The 15,136-nt window shown below is 40.8% G+C and overlaps 1 protein-coding gene across 4 annotated transcripts in view; it reads left to right on the plus strand.

The window, feature by feature from the left end:
* The window catches only part of LOC124466321 (protein-cysteine N-palmitoyltransferase HHAT-like protein), a 68,972-nt gene that overhangs the window by 5,305 nt on the left and 48,531 nt on the right, over positions 1–15,136 (plus strand). For all 4 annotated transcript variants that reach the window (XM_047018132.1, XM_047018129.1, XM_047018131.1 and 1 more), the window contains 2 exons: positions 4,612–4,806; positions 4,974–5,183. In XM_047018132.1, coding sequence (XP_046874088.1) covers positions 4,612–4,806; positions 4,974–5,183 — 405 coding nt within the window. The remainder of the gene's footprint in view (positions 1–4,611; positions 4,807–4,973; positions 5,184–15,136) is intronic.

Genomic DNA, 15,136 nt, shown 5'->3' on the forward strand with positions numbered 1-15,136 from the left:
CTGGAATTCCCTCACTCCACACATAAGACAGACTCCATCACATCATTCAAGTCTCAACTCAAAACTCACCTGTTCAAACTGGCTTACTCTCTATAACTGGACCCTGTGCACTTCACGTGTGTTTATGTTGATGTTCTGTTTTAATGTTGTTTTTACCTTTTATGCTTCTATCTTTTATCCTGCATTCTTTATTGTAAGGTGACCTTTGGTTGACTTGGAAGGCGCCTCCAAATATGTATTATTATTATTATTATGTATTATTATTATATTATTATTATTAATGTATTATTATTATATATAAGCATCCAAAAACAGCATGCCATGGGACCTTTAAGCAGTCATACTAAAGCAAAAAGAACAACTTATATGTGGTGAGTCGTATGTGGAACATGTTCCATCTAGAATAGGAATATAATATTTTAATAAAATATTAAAAACCAAGTGAACAGAATACTATATAGGATTGATTTTGATTGATTTCGCGTCATACTGATTCTTAATCAGACTTTTACCCCATTACCAATTACCCCATTATTGCATGCATCCATTAGGTCACTGAGGTCTGCGGACAAGCTACTTTTGTATACTCCCCGATCACGCTGTATATGCACAGGTGATAGGGCCTTTGCAGTTGCTGGTCCTAGGCTGTGGAATCAGCTTCCCCTTTTCTATTAGGCAGGTTCCCTCATTGTCTGTTTTTAAATCCAGGCTTGAGACCCACTTATATGTTCTGGCATTTCCCACTACTTGAGTTGTGATGTTACTTGTTAAGGTGTTGTTGACTGTTTTGTATTTTGTTTTTACTATGTATTTTATAGTGTTTTTAAAAATGTATTTGTTTTATTATTTTTGTGCTTTTGTTCGGCACCTCGGTCAGCCTTGCTGTGTTGAGAGTGTGCTTTATAAATAAAATGTACTTACTTACCCCAAGTTTTCTGACTACTGCAATGCCTTGGCTCACATGCTCCTGACCAGATGTCGCAAAGTATGACGTATACAGCAAGTTGCAAGCGTGCACGAGTCCCGGAACTAGGAACAAGGCGAGCCACTGTCAGAAAATGTCTAATATAGAGAGAACTGCCACTCTCGGGAAACTTCCGGGTTCTGAACTGGTAGCAGTTCCATGTGAGGGCGCTAACGAGCGAGTGCAGAATGAATGGAGGTCTATGGAGCTATACCCCTCAAAATCCACTTTTCTCAGGATATCATTTTTTGTCTAGTAATTTGAATTCTGAACTCGAAAGGGGAGGCAAAAAGAATACACACTGCTGGTTGTTAGATTGTTTTAAAGTCGCCTTTCTGTTCTAAAAAGCCTTTGAAAATGTCATTGACGTCATACACATCGTACGACCAGAGCTACTGCTTTACGGCAAGCTCTGGTCACTTACTTTTTTCTCTCAAGGCATCGACAACACAGCTGACAGGTTAGGCTCTCCCTGTCAATACACATGCTAGAAAGAATTTGGGCTTGCTAATGTTGTTGCTAATGTTGCTAATGCTCTGACCATCAAGCGGGAGCTCTGGTCGTATCAGTCCTTCACTAACCAATCAGCATTCATTAGCAGAATGCTAGCATGTTATGGGCAACAACGACTCACCCTGTAAGAAATCAAAAGGACATAGGTACTCGTTCATTCAACTTTCGACCTATAATCTATGTTGAACATGCAAAAACTACAATCAATCAGGAGATTTCATAACGACAATCAGGCGAAAGAGACAAATGTAGCCGTTTAACTCCATAGACTCCCATTCAACATGCACTCGCTCAAAATCACCCCCAGTGGAACTCTGGTGGAACTGCAGCCACATTTGGTACAATGGGGCTCAATAGGGAGTGGCAAGGCTCTCCTTAAACCGGCTCTGCCACTGTTCTGCCAAGACCGGACGGGCCGGAACTGGAAGGATGGTGCGGTTCGTTTTGCGATCTCGCTTGCCTCACTGCCTCATTGAGCACTTTTCATAGAAAAGTAAGGGGAAGCCATCTTTAAAGAGAGGGTGGCTGAGGGAGTCAGGTGGCTGAGCGGTGAGGGAGTCGGGCTAGTATTCTAGAGGGTGCCAGTTCGATTCCCGTCCACACCAAATGACGTTGTGTCATTAGGGAATGTCCCTGTACTTACTGTAAGTCGCTCTGGATAAGAGCGTCTGCTAAATGTAAAGAAAGAGCAGGCTCTCTGTGTCTACTGTATATAAGTGTATGGAGGAAACAGATACCTCATTCCTTTTCGCGTGACTGCTATGTTTAGTATAGTAAGACGTGAATGATAAAACCAGGATACGAATCTTTGGATCATTTTTCACATGATCTGAATACATACGCTCCGAAAAGATAACAGAAAGGATTTGTTTTCGTCATTCACTTTCACTTTCTCACTGCAAGGTTTAGCAGTAAGACATGAATTATATTTGTAATTTTAACTTTACTTACAGTTCATTGCGGTGTATTTGTGTGGCGTGATAATTAAATGTTAGTGTGATAATGAATCATTTCAATCATACAAAGTGTCATGATGCTTATTTTTTATGCGCTAATTTTTTTTCATTTTATTTTTATCCCCCCCATTTTTATAAATGTTTTGTGACATATATTTAGTATAGTTTTGTCTAAAATGTGTAATAAAAAAAAAAGAAGAAATTTCACTGCGGAGGGCGATCCTTCACTGTTAATAAAATACACAGACGAGTGACAAATAATGAATAAATGAGTGGAGAAACTCATCAAATATAGATGCTACCATAAAGATTTACTGCATACTACAGTTAAGCAATTTATCTATCATACTCTATGGCAACAAAAAAAATTGCAGGCGTTGTTAACCTCTGTTTTGTGTCAAGATAAAGGAATATACAGTGCCCTCCAAAAGTATTGGAACAGTGAGGCCAATTCCTTTATTTTTGCTGTAGACTGAAAACATTTGGGCTTGACATCAAACGATGAATGTGAAACCAGAGATCAACGTTTCAGCTTTTATTTCCAGGTATTTACATCAGGATCTGATGCACAAATTAGAAAATATCACCTTTTTGTTCGAACCCACCCATTTGTCACGTGAGCAAAAGTATTGGAACATATGACTGACAGGTGTGTTTTGTTGCCCAGGTGTGTCCTATTACATACATTATTCAATCAATAAATACCACTGAATGTCTACACTCAGGTTCAGATTGGGTAAGATAGGTTTTGTCTATGCAGACTGTATTCAGAGGTGAAAACAACATGAAAACCGGAGCGCTGTCTTTGGGTGAAAAACAAGCAATTGTGAGTCTTAGAGAAGATGGAAAATCAATCAGAGCCATTGCAGAAACATTGGCCATAGCCAGTACAACCATTTGGAATGTCCTGAAGAAGAAGAAAACTACTGGTGTACTAAGTAACAGACGTCGAACAGGTAGACCAAGGAAAACATCAGCAGTTGATGACAGAAACATTGTGAGAGCTGTAAAGAAAGACCCTAAAACAACTGTTAGTGAGATCAGCAACAACCTCCAGATGGCAGGAGTGAAGGTATCACTATCTACTGTTCGCAGAAGACTTCATGAACAAAAGTACAAGGGCTACACCAGAAGATGCAAACCACTCATTAGCAAGAAGAATAGGAAGGCCAGGCTGGAATTTGCCAAAAAGTACAGAGATGAACCTCAAAAATTCTGGGACAAAGTTTTATGGACTGATGAGACAAAGATTAACTTTTACCAAAGTGATGGAAAGGCTAAAGTTTGGAGAAAGAAAGGAACTGCTCATGATCCCAAACACACAAGCTCATCTGTGAAACACGGTGGAGGTAATGTCATGGCTTGGGCTTGCATGGCTTCTTCTAGGACGGGCTCATTAATCTTCATTGAGGATGTAACACATGATGGCAGCAGCAAAATGAACTCGGAAGTCTACAGAAACATTTTGTCTGCCAATTTAAGGAAAGATGCAACCAAACTGATTGGCAGAGCCTTCATCATGCAGCAAGATAACGACCCAAAACACACTGCCAAAACAACAAAGGAGTTCATCAGGGGCAAGAAATGGAAGGTATTAGACTGGCCAAGTCAATCTCCAGACTTAAACCCTATAGAGCATGCATTTTACCTGCTTAAGAGGAGACTGAAGGGAGGAACCCCACAAAACAAACAACAACTGAAAGAGGCTGCAGTGAAAGCCTGGGAAAGCATCAAAAAGGAAGAATGCAAAAGTTTGGTGACGTCAATGGGTCACAGACTTGCTGCAGTTATTGAAAGCAAAGGATTTGCAACTAAATATTAAGTCTTATTCACTTAAATATGTTTTAAGTATATCTGTTCCAATACTTTTGCTCACATGACAAATGGGTGGATTCAAACAAAATGTGATATTTTCTTAGTTGTGCATCAGATCCTGATGTAAATACCTGGAAATAAAAGCTGAAACGTTGATCTCTGGTCTCACGTTCATTATTTGATGTCAAGCCCAAATGTTTTCAGTCTACAGCAAAAATAAAGGAATTCGCCTCACTGTTCCAATACTTTTGGAGGGCACTGTATATATAGCTTTGAGAGGGTTCGTTGGGGGTTTACAGGGTTTTTCCTGGCCCAGCATTTTCCTGGCCCAAGCAATACCAACACTGCTTGTCTCTCCCACAGCACAGGTCCTTGGTTTACATGGTATATGGCGTGTTGGCTGTGTGGACCACTATGGGCTGGACCTATGTCACTCTCATCCTGTCCCACTGCATCCTGCTCTACAGCATTTCCTTAGTGAAAATCAGGTGGCTCTGCTTTGTGATGGGGCTCACCACCCTGGCAACTTTCAAGTGTGAGCCCTTTGTGTCGTGGCAGGTGTGTTATGACTTGGAGCAGTTCTGCACAGCACAGCATGCACATACAAAATATGACCTTACATATTTGCATGAATGTATACATGTATGTTTATAATTTCAAATTTTAACCTTTGTGTAATGTAATTTACTCATATTGACTATTAATAAGTCCCCTTTCTTCTGCAGGCTGGCTTTGTGACTGGCTCGTTTGAGCTGAGGCCTGTATTGTTCTATGGTGGCTGTGGATTTACTATACTGCGCTGTATGAGCTTTGCCCTGGAGAACTGTGAGCGGAGAGAAGGGAACTATAGCATCTTGGAGTTGCTCAAGTTTAACTTCTATCTGCCGTTCTTCTACTTTGGACCCATCATAACCTTTGACAAGTATTACATTCAGGTAAATAGTATTTACAGTACCTCTGTGAGATACAGTGTTCCTAAACAAAATTCACTCCGATATAATACAGACATGCACACACATACACACCCATTATCGACCAGCTAGCTCTCATCACTCGTCAAGATTTTAAATCAATTTTCTATATAATACAAATAGAAAATGTTACGTCACAGCATTTGACTTTAATATGTAGATACACACCTGGGTCAAAACATTGCGTTTTGCTAATTCAGTTAATATTTAACAAGAACAGTTTGTTCTTGATCTCTATCCAGGTTGACATTGGTGTTGTGAATGATAATCAGATTGGGGTCTGGAACCTGACTCCCACACCTAATAGGTGTGTTCAACTTCATGCAGCGCCGGCGCCAATAGGCGGCTGACTTGAACCACTGCATGCCGGTTTGAATTTTTGTCCGACTTGAGACGGCGCCTACGGATGTCACTGTGACATATGTCATCAACATACTGCAGAACGATTCAAGAGCAGCTGGCTGGGTCAGCCAGCGCATCTTCTACAAAGCAACTGCAGGAGCTCTAATGACGACACAGCTATTTTATGATTGGCCAGGGGGGTATTCCAGGTAGCAGGTTTAACAAACTCAGAGATTAACCCTGAACTCTGAGTTGAGTTACTCTAACATGGGAAACTCCGAACATTCGGTTCCAGAAAAGCTGATATGAATTTGTTAACTCAACTCGGAGTACGGCAACTCTGAGTTTAGCGCGTGCATGAATACTACCAAAAGCCAACATCTATGGAGCTCCGATACTAGGATTCACCATGGCAACCGACGACAAAAAACATTGTCATACTTCACCACACTTTAGATATAAGTTTTATTTTGTGTTCATGGTCAATCTGAGGACATATTCCGGAAAAAAGCAACATGGCTGTAGCAGCGTAGCCTATAGCTACAATTGGCGTGGGAGACAATTGCTGCCGAGTCAATGCATTTACTATTTGAATGCAATAGCCAGTCCATACATTGAACAATTAACCCCACTATCCGTTAATATTACAGGAGAAAAACTGGTGGACTTAATAAAATAGCATGTTCAATGTTATATTACATATAAAAACATACTACGAACAGGTAATGCATATTTTGCATTACTTGTGATTGTAGCCTCGACGTCATCATGGTTTTAATCATATTCGACATGATAAAAAGTTTAAATATCAATTGGTGCCTATTTCAACTTGTAGTAGCAGTTTCCCTCAACAGAATGCTTTTTATCAAAGGATGATGATGATGATTAAGATGACGAAGAGACATTATTAATGACTGCTGCCACAGACATGAATGCAGAGAATTACTATGTATGGTAGCTACTGGTAGTTCTCTCTCAATGTACTTTTATTTACAGGCTTTTTTTGTAATTGTAATTTACACTGACACTATGAGAATATTGAATATAAAAACGATTTGCACAGGGCATGCTGTATACAATGAGATGTTCATTTAATGGCAGGAGAAGTTTGCATGTGGAACAGTGAAATGTAGCTAATGTAATCTCATGTTACAAGTAAATTAGTTGTACAAACTGCATCTGGTGAATAAAGTGCCAAAAACTGACCCAGAGATGGTGAAGAACTACTTAGGGTAGAAGAAAAAAGGCTAATCTCGAAAAAGATTTACTTGAACACCAGTTACGAGAGGATGCATGGTCACAGGTGATGTTAATTGTAGGAACAATAAACTATATGAATATTAATAGTGGATTTTCTGAATTTCTATTTTGACCAAGAGATGGTGTACTTAGGGCAGAAGAATAAAGGCCGATCTTGTCAGGCTATCAACCTGTCCCCACCTCTCATATGGTAAAATATGGAGTTATGAAGTCTCAACTTGATGGCTCTCACGTCTCATCGTGTAACTTACTGTAGCATTGCTAGTCATGTTGATAAGTAAGGGTCAAGATTCTGGTGTGATTGTAGTTGTTCTTAAGGAATTGTGAAGCATTGTTCTGTGGATTATTGATCAAGACGTTCTCCTGAGCTCTAGCTTGTCCTACTCCTTCTTCCTCACTTTTGCTTTCTATCTCTGGTTTACAATAATCATGGTAGAGTAGGCATAAGAGTTAACCTTCATTAATATCATTTATTTGCAATATGATAACAATTATTTAACCTTAATTTAACCATTCTTGCTCTGATTTAACCCAAAAATCAAAATAGTCAAATAACTGTAATTCCATTGGTAGGCCTATTGGCATTATTTGGTTAATGTTAATACACTGTTCAGTTTCCCATCTTCATTCAAACCATAGGGGAATTAGTTTTGGTTGTTTAGCCAATATTGACCCCCTACAATGTTGAAATAGATTTGCTGAAACACCAGTTTCAGGATGGTACATCATGTAAATTGTAGGAATCAAATGAATCATGTAAAATGTAGGAACAATAGCCGATAAAAATAGGCTGGGCTACTCATTGTGATTTCTATTTGTAGGCAATGAAGGAGACCAAATACAATTTCAATTATTTGTATTTATTTCAGTGCCCAAAAGCATTTGGTCAATTCTGAGTGCATGTCCACGGCATGTAACACAAGCGACGAAGGCCCACGGTCTGAGAATGTTGCTCAAATAAATTACAGATTGTAACGGGAAACGGTAACGTTAACTTAGGTATTCATCAGGGAATTAAAGCACATCAAATCGCAATCTTAAAATCGTTTCCCAGCGTAAAACTAAGCAAATACAATTTTGTTCGACATCGCTCGGCTAAACCAGGAAATGATATGCCGTGTCTGCCAAAGCTATCGGGCTCATAAAGTGGGAGGGGATCGGTAGAAACGCAGAGTTTGGCATGGAAAACCTGCTAGCGAGCAGGTTAGTTTGACGGAGTAAGTTACCATGGAAACTTACCAAAAGGTAAGTTACCCCCCTGGGGGGTATTCCAAGTTAGCCTGACGTTGACATACTCATAATTCTAGTCAGAATATGAGTCTGAGAACTCTCCGTTGGGCTTTGACTACAGGGCGTGTTTCAAACGAGCCTGGAAAACAAATGCCTCTTCGCTCAATTGGATAGATCTACAACCAATCAGAGCAACAGAGTATGTGACGTATGTTAAGCACCGCATAGTTGTTGTCAACAGAACTAAACTACAAGCAGACTTGAAGTATGCTTGAAGAATGAATACAAACGATTTTTGCCGGTGTTGTAAAATTAATTTAAGGGTAGGGAGAGTACTTGTTCACACAGTCAACCTTTTTGAGCGAAACAATAAAGGGCGATGCATATACGAAGTTCTCCGTTTAGGATTACAACTCCATCGGGGCCAGCTGATAAATTAAACTTTTACCGAATCCCGCAGGAAGGACGGCAAAAACATATTTTCCATTGACAAATGCCTTGATTGCGTCTCTCTGTTCCTCTTTCAAAATGAATGCGCTGTCGATGTCTTCTAAAACAGACTCGATGGCAGAATCATAACATCCCAGATCTCCAGCGGTAGCCATGTTTGTTCAAAACGAATTCAACTTAAGCGCTCTTTTGTGACGTGGGTGATTACGTTACTGTTGATCATCTGTCCATCATCGTATAAAGCCCGCCCTGGCAATTTCATTGGTTCGCCCAGATTCTGGTTTTCTGTAGTTGGTCCCCAATACGAGACCCTCCAGACCCAATTTCCCGAACAAATTTATTTTGGGCGGGGAGAAGTTGGGCTGGCAGCCAGGCTACAATACGAGACCCTCAAGACCCAACTTCCCGACCAAATTTCTTTTTGGGCGGGGAGAAGTTGGGCTGGCAGCCAGGCTAATTCCAAGTAGCGGGTGTAATGAAAACTCTGAGTTGTTTAACCCTGAAAAGAGGCATACTCCGAGTTCCACGTTCCAGAAAGAGAGGTAACGAAACCTTTTGGTAAGTTTCCATGGTAACTTACTCCTTAAAACTAACGTGCTCGCTAGCAGGTTTACCATGCCAAACTCTGCGTTTCTACCGATCCCCTACCACTTTCTTAGCCTGATAGCGTTGGCAGACACGGCATATCATTTCCTGGTTCAGCCGAGCGATCTCGAACAAAATTTAATTCGCTTAGTTATACGCCGGGAGACGATTTTAAGACTGCGGTTTGGTGTACTTTAATTCCCTGATGAATACCTAAGTTAACGTTACCGTTTCCTGTCACAATCTGTAATTTATTTTAGCAACATTCTCAGCCCTTGGGTCTTCATCGATAGTGTTACTCACCGTGGATTTGCACTCAGAATTGACCAAATGTCTTTTGGCACTGAAATAAAGACAAATAATTGAAATTATAATTGGTCTTCTTTATTGCCTACAAATAGAAATCCAACAATGAGTAGCCTATTTCTATCGGCAATTGTCCCTACAATTTACATGATGTAGGCTACCGTCCTGTAATTGTTATTTCAGCAAATCTATTTCAACATTGTTGGAGGTCAATATATTGGCCAAACAACCGAAACTAATTCCCCTATGGTTTGAAGGAAGATGGGAAACTGAACAGTGTATTAACATTAACCAAATAATGCCAATACCAATGGAATTAGTTGTTTGACTCTTTGGGTTAAATCAGAGCAAGAATGGTCAAATGAAGGTTAAATAATATAATCATTTTATCATATTGCAAATGAATGCAATCAATTAAGTTAACTCTTATGCCTACTCTACCATGATTATTGTAAACCAGAGATAGAAAGCATGAGGTGAGGCAGAAGGAGTAGGCCTAGGGCAAGCCAGAGCTGAGGAGATCAAGAATCCACAGAACAATGCTTTACAATTCCTTTTATACCCAAGAACAACTACAATTACACCAGAATCTTGACCCTTACTTATCAACATGTCTAGCAATGCTACAGTAAGTTACAAAGATGTGAGAGCCATCAAGTTGAGACTCCATCCAGTAACTCCATATTTTACCATATGAGAGGTGGGGGCAGGTGGATAGCCTTACAAGATCAGCCTTTATTCTTCTGCCCTATGTACAACATCTCTTGGTCAAATAGAAATTCAGCAAATTCAACAATTAATATTAATGTAGGTTATTGTTCCTACAATTAACATCACCTGTGACCATGCATCCTCCTGTAACTGGTGTTCCAGTAAATCTTTTTGGAGATTAGCCTTTATTCTTCTACCTTAAGTAGGCCTACACCATCTCTTGGTCAGTTTTTGGCACTTTCTTCACGAGGTGCAATTTGTACAACTCATTTACTTGTAACTGGGTATACATGAGATTACATTAGCTACATTTCACAGTTCCACATGCAAAATTCACTTGCCATTAAATGAACATCTCACTGTATACAACATCCATGCTCTGTTCAACAGGATCAGAATGTGCAAATACTTTTTTTAATATTAATTATTCTCACATTGTCAGTGTAGCTGACAATTCCGTACAAGCCTGTTAATAAAAGTAGGCTAGATCTTGAGAGAACTACCAGTAGCTACATGCGTAATTCTCTGCATCCGTTTCTGCGGCAGCAGTCAATGTCTCTTCGTCATCTTAATCATCATCATCATCATCATCTTTTGATGAAAAACATTCTGTTGGGGGAAACTGCTACTACAAATTGAAATAGGCACCAATTGATATTTACTCAGTATCATGTCGAATATGATTAAAACTAAGGTGACGTCGAGGCTACAATCACAAGCGTATAGCCTAAGCAAAATATGCGTTACCGGTTCGTAGTATGTTTTTTCATTTAATAAAACATTGAACACTTTTTCTCCTGTAATATTAACAAACAGTGGGGTTAAATGTTCAATTTATGGAATGGCTCGCCAGCAATTGTCTCCCACGCCACTTGTATACGCTGCTACAGCGGTGTTGCTTTTTTCCTGGAATATGTGCTCGACCATAAACACAAAATAAAACTTGTATCTGAAGTATGCAATGTTTTTTTCGCCATGTGCCATGGTGGATCCTAGAATCAGAGCTCCATTGATGTTGGCTTTTAATAGTTCTCATCAAGGCCGTTATCATAATACATATTGGGGGGGACACATCCCCCCCAATATTCAAATCTGGTCAAAATGTCCCCCCCAATATTTTGATATAGAAATATAAATGTGCTACGCTACGACAGGCAACCACGCACGCTGTCCGGAATTATCATAAAAAAAAAAAATTCCCCCCCCCAATGTTGACTCCATGGCTACGGCCTTGGTTCTCATGCCCACGCTTAACTCTGAGTTGACGTACTCCGAGTTGAGTTAACAAATTCATATCAGCTTTTCTGGAACCGAATTTTCAGAGTTTCCCATGTTAGAGTAACTCAACTCAGAGTTCAGGGTTGATCTCAGAGTTTGTTAAACCCGCTACCTGGAATACCCCCCTGGAATACCCCCCAGACTCATACACGACAACGTTGGCGTATGATTTGTTTATTCTGACACCTTCAGTTTCGCTAATGCTCAAATCCGGACCAAACAGTACAATTTAATAAAAAACTACTTTATTGACAGACTGAAATACTATCGTTAAAGAAAATATTTTAGTCCGCCTCTTCACTAACGGAGAGACTAAGTTTAGTTGAGTTCTGGTTGTATCATCAATCTGCAGATTGGAGAGAGTTACACAATACATAAATTATCTATTTCAGTGCACTGGTCGTGCAGTTCTAATGCAAAAACAATTACATTTGCGACCATGCAGTTCGTCAGTGTCAGAAATATTAATCTATCAAGCATTGCACAGTCAGACGGTGAACACGTTTAAGAAAGCTTTATTGCTTGCGGCCGGCCCACAAGGAGACAAAAACATCACACGCCATTGTGCTACAAGTTTGTCTGCTATGATATTGTGCTAGCTAGCTATTTAAGCAGCCCCACTCTTTACAGTCATTGGTTAAGACAAAGGCATGCAAATGTTCCATGGTTCTTATTCATTAGTTCCTTGCGTAGACCTGGTGCGCGTGTGTGCGTGCGTGTTTGAGTGTGTGCGCCTTTTAACCCCTGTAAGCTTGACCACACGATTCACCCACCACAGATAAGGCCAGACGTCTTTTGGCCTTTCCAGTAAGAGAGAGTGGTCAGACCAGGTCACCTTGTTTACATATGCCTCATGTTTCCGAAAGTTCAGATTTGGGGGTAGGCTTCTCTCTACACACCAGGAATGCTGAACACAGAATCATTCTTAAGTCAGCGAAACAGAAAGCAAACAGTGCTTGATCAGCCATGATGAATTCAAAGTGTTTTTTTTTTTTACAGAGGCAATGCACATGAATGAACATGACTGTAAATGTGCCAGAATGTGCCACTATGGCTATTTTTGATCTGTAACCTTTGATAGAATGTTAAAGTCACCCTAAAAATCACTACATCTTATACTACAAAAAAAAACATTAAGTAGACTAATTACAAAAGGTACAACGTGATTGATTTCAAGCACACTAAATCACTCAAATACATTATATAAGTAGGACATTTTATCTAAACTCACATGAGTGACGTAAACGCAGCAAACCACGGTAAACATAAAACGTCTGACTTGACAGCTTTTTCAACTCCCCCCTTGACTACAAGCGGCAACTCTCGCAAATCGGTGCAGCCAGCCGCAGCCGATGTCGAACACAGCCAATGAGACAAAAATTATCTCAAGGTCGTCTTAGCCTCTTCTTTCATGAATTTGACATACTCCTCACCTCCCTCCAAGAAATCTACATCTGGGAATAGATACCCATATTACACAGGATCTCCTGAGACACACTCCTTGGCACTATGTTAGAGACTTACACCACTTATCCTAATGAGTCTGGCAGGAATTATGTTGAGAAAGCAGCTATTGGGCTTACAACCCTATTCACACAGGACATGTTACGGCTGCAACGCGACCAGGCTAGTTGTCCTCACAACATTTCAGAAGACAACCTGCGAGGCAGCTGTATTGGCGAGTTCGCGACATACAAATTTGTGCAGGCTACTTGTGGATTTGTGGTGTCATACAACTAGTGTTGCTCAACTTCTAGGATGAATCTCTCGTCGTCCATTGGAAAATCCTTAGATTTCTGGCCTCTTGCCACCGAAGTAGATTTATTGTATGTTACACAAACACAGAATTTACTGTGGCAGGAAGGTGCAAACAATAAACATACGGATCTTAAATTAAGTAAAAGTACAATAGTTTAACTAATTCTAAGAACTAAACAGTCTAAAAATAAAACAATTTAAAGTATAAAATATATAAAAAAATAAGAATAGAATATGAGTGAGCAGCATGAGTGGGCAACATAGTGCAAATGAGATACTGAGATAAAGGTGGCTTGTGCGTAGTGCAATAGGTGTCAGATGGACTTATAATAATTAAATACATGTCAATGGGAGTCCTTAAAGTTGGAGAGGTCTCTGATGGAGGTGGGGAGATGATTCCACCACTGGGGGGCCAGACAGGAGAAGAGCTTGTGTTGAGCGGTGGGACCACCAGGCGGTTGTCTGGAGAAGACCGTAGGTGGTGGGTGGGGGTGTAAGGCTGCAGGAGAGACTTGATGTAGTCGGGTGCAGTCCCGTTTACTGCTCGGAAGGTCAGTACCAAGGTCTTGAATCTGATATGGGCCATGATGGGTAGCCAGTGGAGAGAGATGAGGAGCGGGGTAACATGGGAGCGTCTAGGTAGATTGTAGACCAGGTGGGCCCGCTGCGTTCTGAATCCTCTGAAGAGGGCGGGTTGCGCATGCTGGGAGACCAGCGAGTTGCTGTAGTCCAACTTGAAGAGGACTCAACAGTGTTGAATGAGCTCTAAGTTGTTCTCAGCTTCCCACCTGTAGTCAGACTCGTCCCCGTCAGAGATGAGCCCAATGAGGGTGGTGTCGTTCACAAACTTCAGAAGTTTGACAGACGGATGACTGGAGGTGCAGCTGTTGGTGTATAGGGAGAAGAGCAGAGGGGAAAGGATGCAGGCCTGAGGAGATCCGGTGCTGATGGACCGGGAGTCAGAGACTTGTGTTCCCAGCTTAATGCACTGCTTCCTGTTAGACAGGATGTCTGATCCACCTGCAGGTGGAGTCAGGCACGTTCAGCTGGGAGAGCATGTCCTGAAGCAGGGCAGGGATGATGGTGTTGAAGGCAGAGCTGAAATCCACAAACAGGATCCTGACGTGGGGTGTCCAGGTGCTGTGGGGTGAAGTGGAGGGCCATGTTAACTGCGTCGTCCCCAGACCTGTTGCCTCTGTAGGAAAACTGCAGGGGGTCCAGGAAAGCGTCTGTGGTGGATTTGAGGTGTGCCAACACCAGGCGCTCAAAAAACTTCATTACCACAGAGGTCAGGGCGACGGACCTGTAGTTAATCAGTCCTGTTGGCCTTGGCTTGTAGTTGGTGATCTGCCCGAGCCCTCTCCAGACAGAAGCAGAGTCGTTAGCAGAGAATTGGTGTTTCAGTCCCTCTGAGTACAATCGTTTAGCCTCTCTCACCGCCTTGCTAAACTGGTTCTTCGACTCTTTGAATCTGTCTTCTAATTGACTAATTTCTAACTAGTTGGGAGAGGTGTATTGATCTGGCCCTGGCTAAAGCGGTGTTTATTTAAGGTGGATGTGTACTAGAGGTGTCATACTGAAAGTAAAGTGGAGGATAATTAACACCATGCATCCCTGTAACTATATTGTGGAGTTGAGATTATGATGAATTTGTCTTATGTTAAATGTTTCCTGGCAAAGATGTATCAATACAAATGTAACACAATGCAGTTTTTGCTACTCAACAAAATTGATCAAATGTAACACATAAGCAATAGTGCAAGTCAAACACAAGGCGCAATCTTTGCGGGAATACAAAGCAAATCTATAAAAACAATAATATAACTACTACCAGTTGTAAGGCCCTTTTCAGATAAAAATTAGTTAAATGCTTTGGTAAAAAGCTAGGTTTTCAGCTTTTAAAAATGTCTAGCGTATTTGCTTCTCTGATATTTATGGGTAATTTGTTCCATAGTTTTGGGGCGTAATTGGCAAAGGCAGCATCACCAATCTTCTTA

Source organism: Hypomesus transpacificus, unplaced genomic scaffold (assembly GCF_021917145.1).
Source record: "Hypomesus transpacificus isolate Combined female unplaced genomic scaffold, fHypTra1 scaffold_91, whole genome shotgun sequence".
Taxonomy (NCBI): domain Eukaryota; kingdom Metazoa; phylum Chordata; class Actinopteri; order Osmeriformes; family Osmeridae; genus Hypomesus; species Hypomesus transpacificus.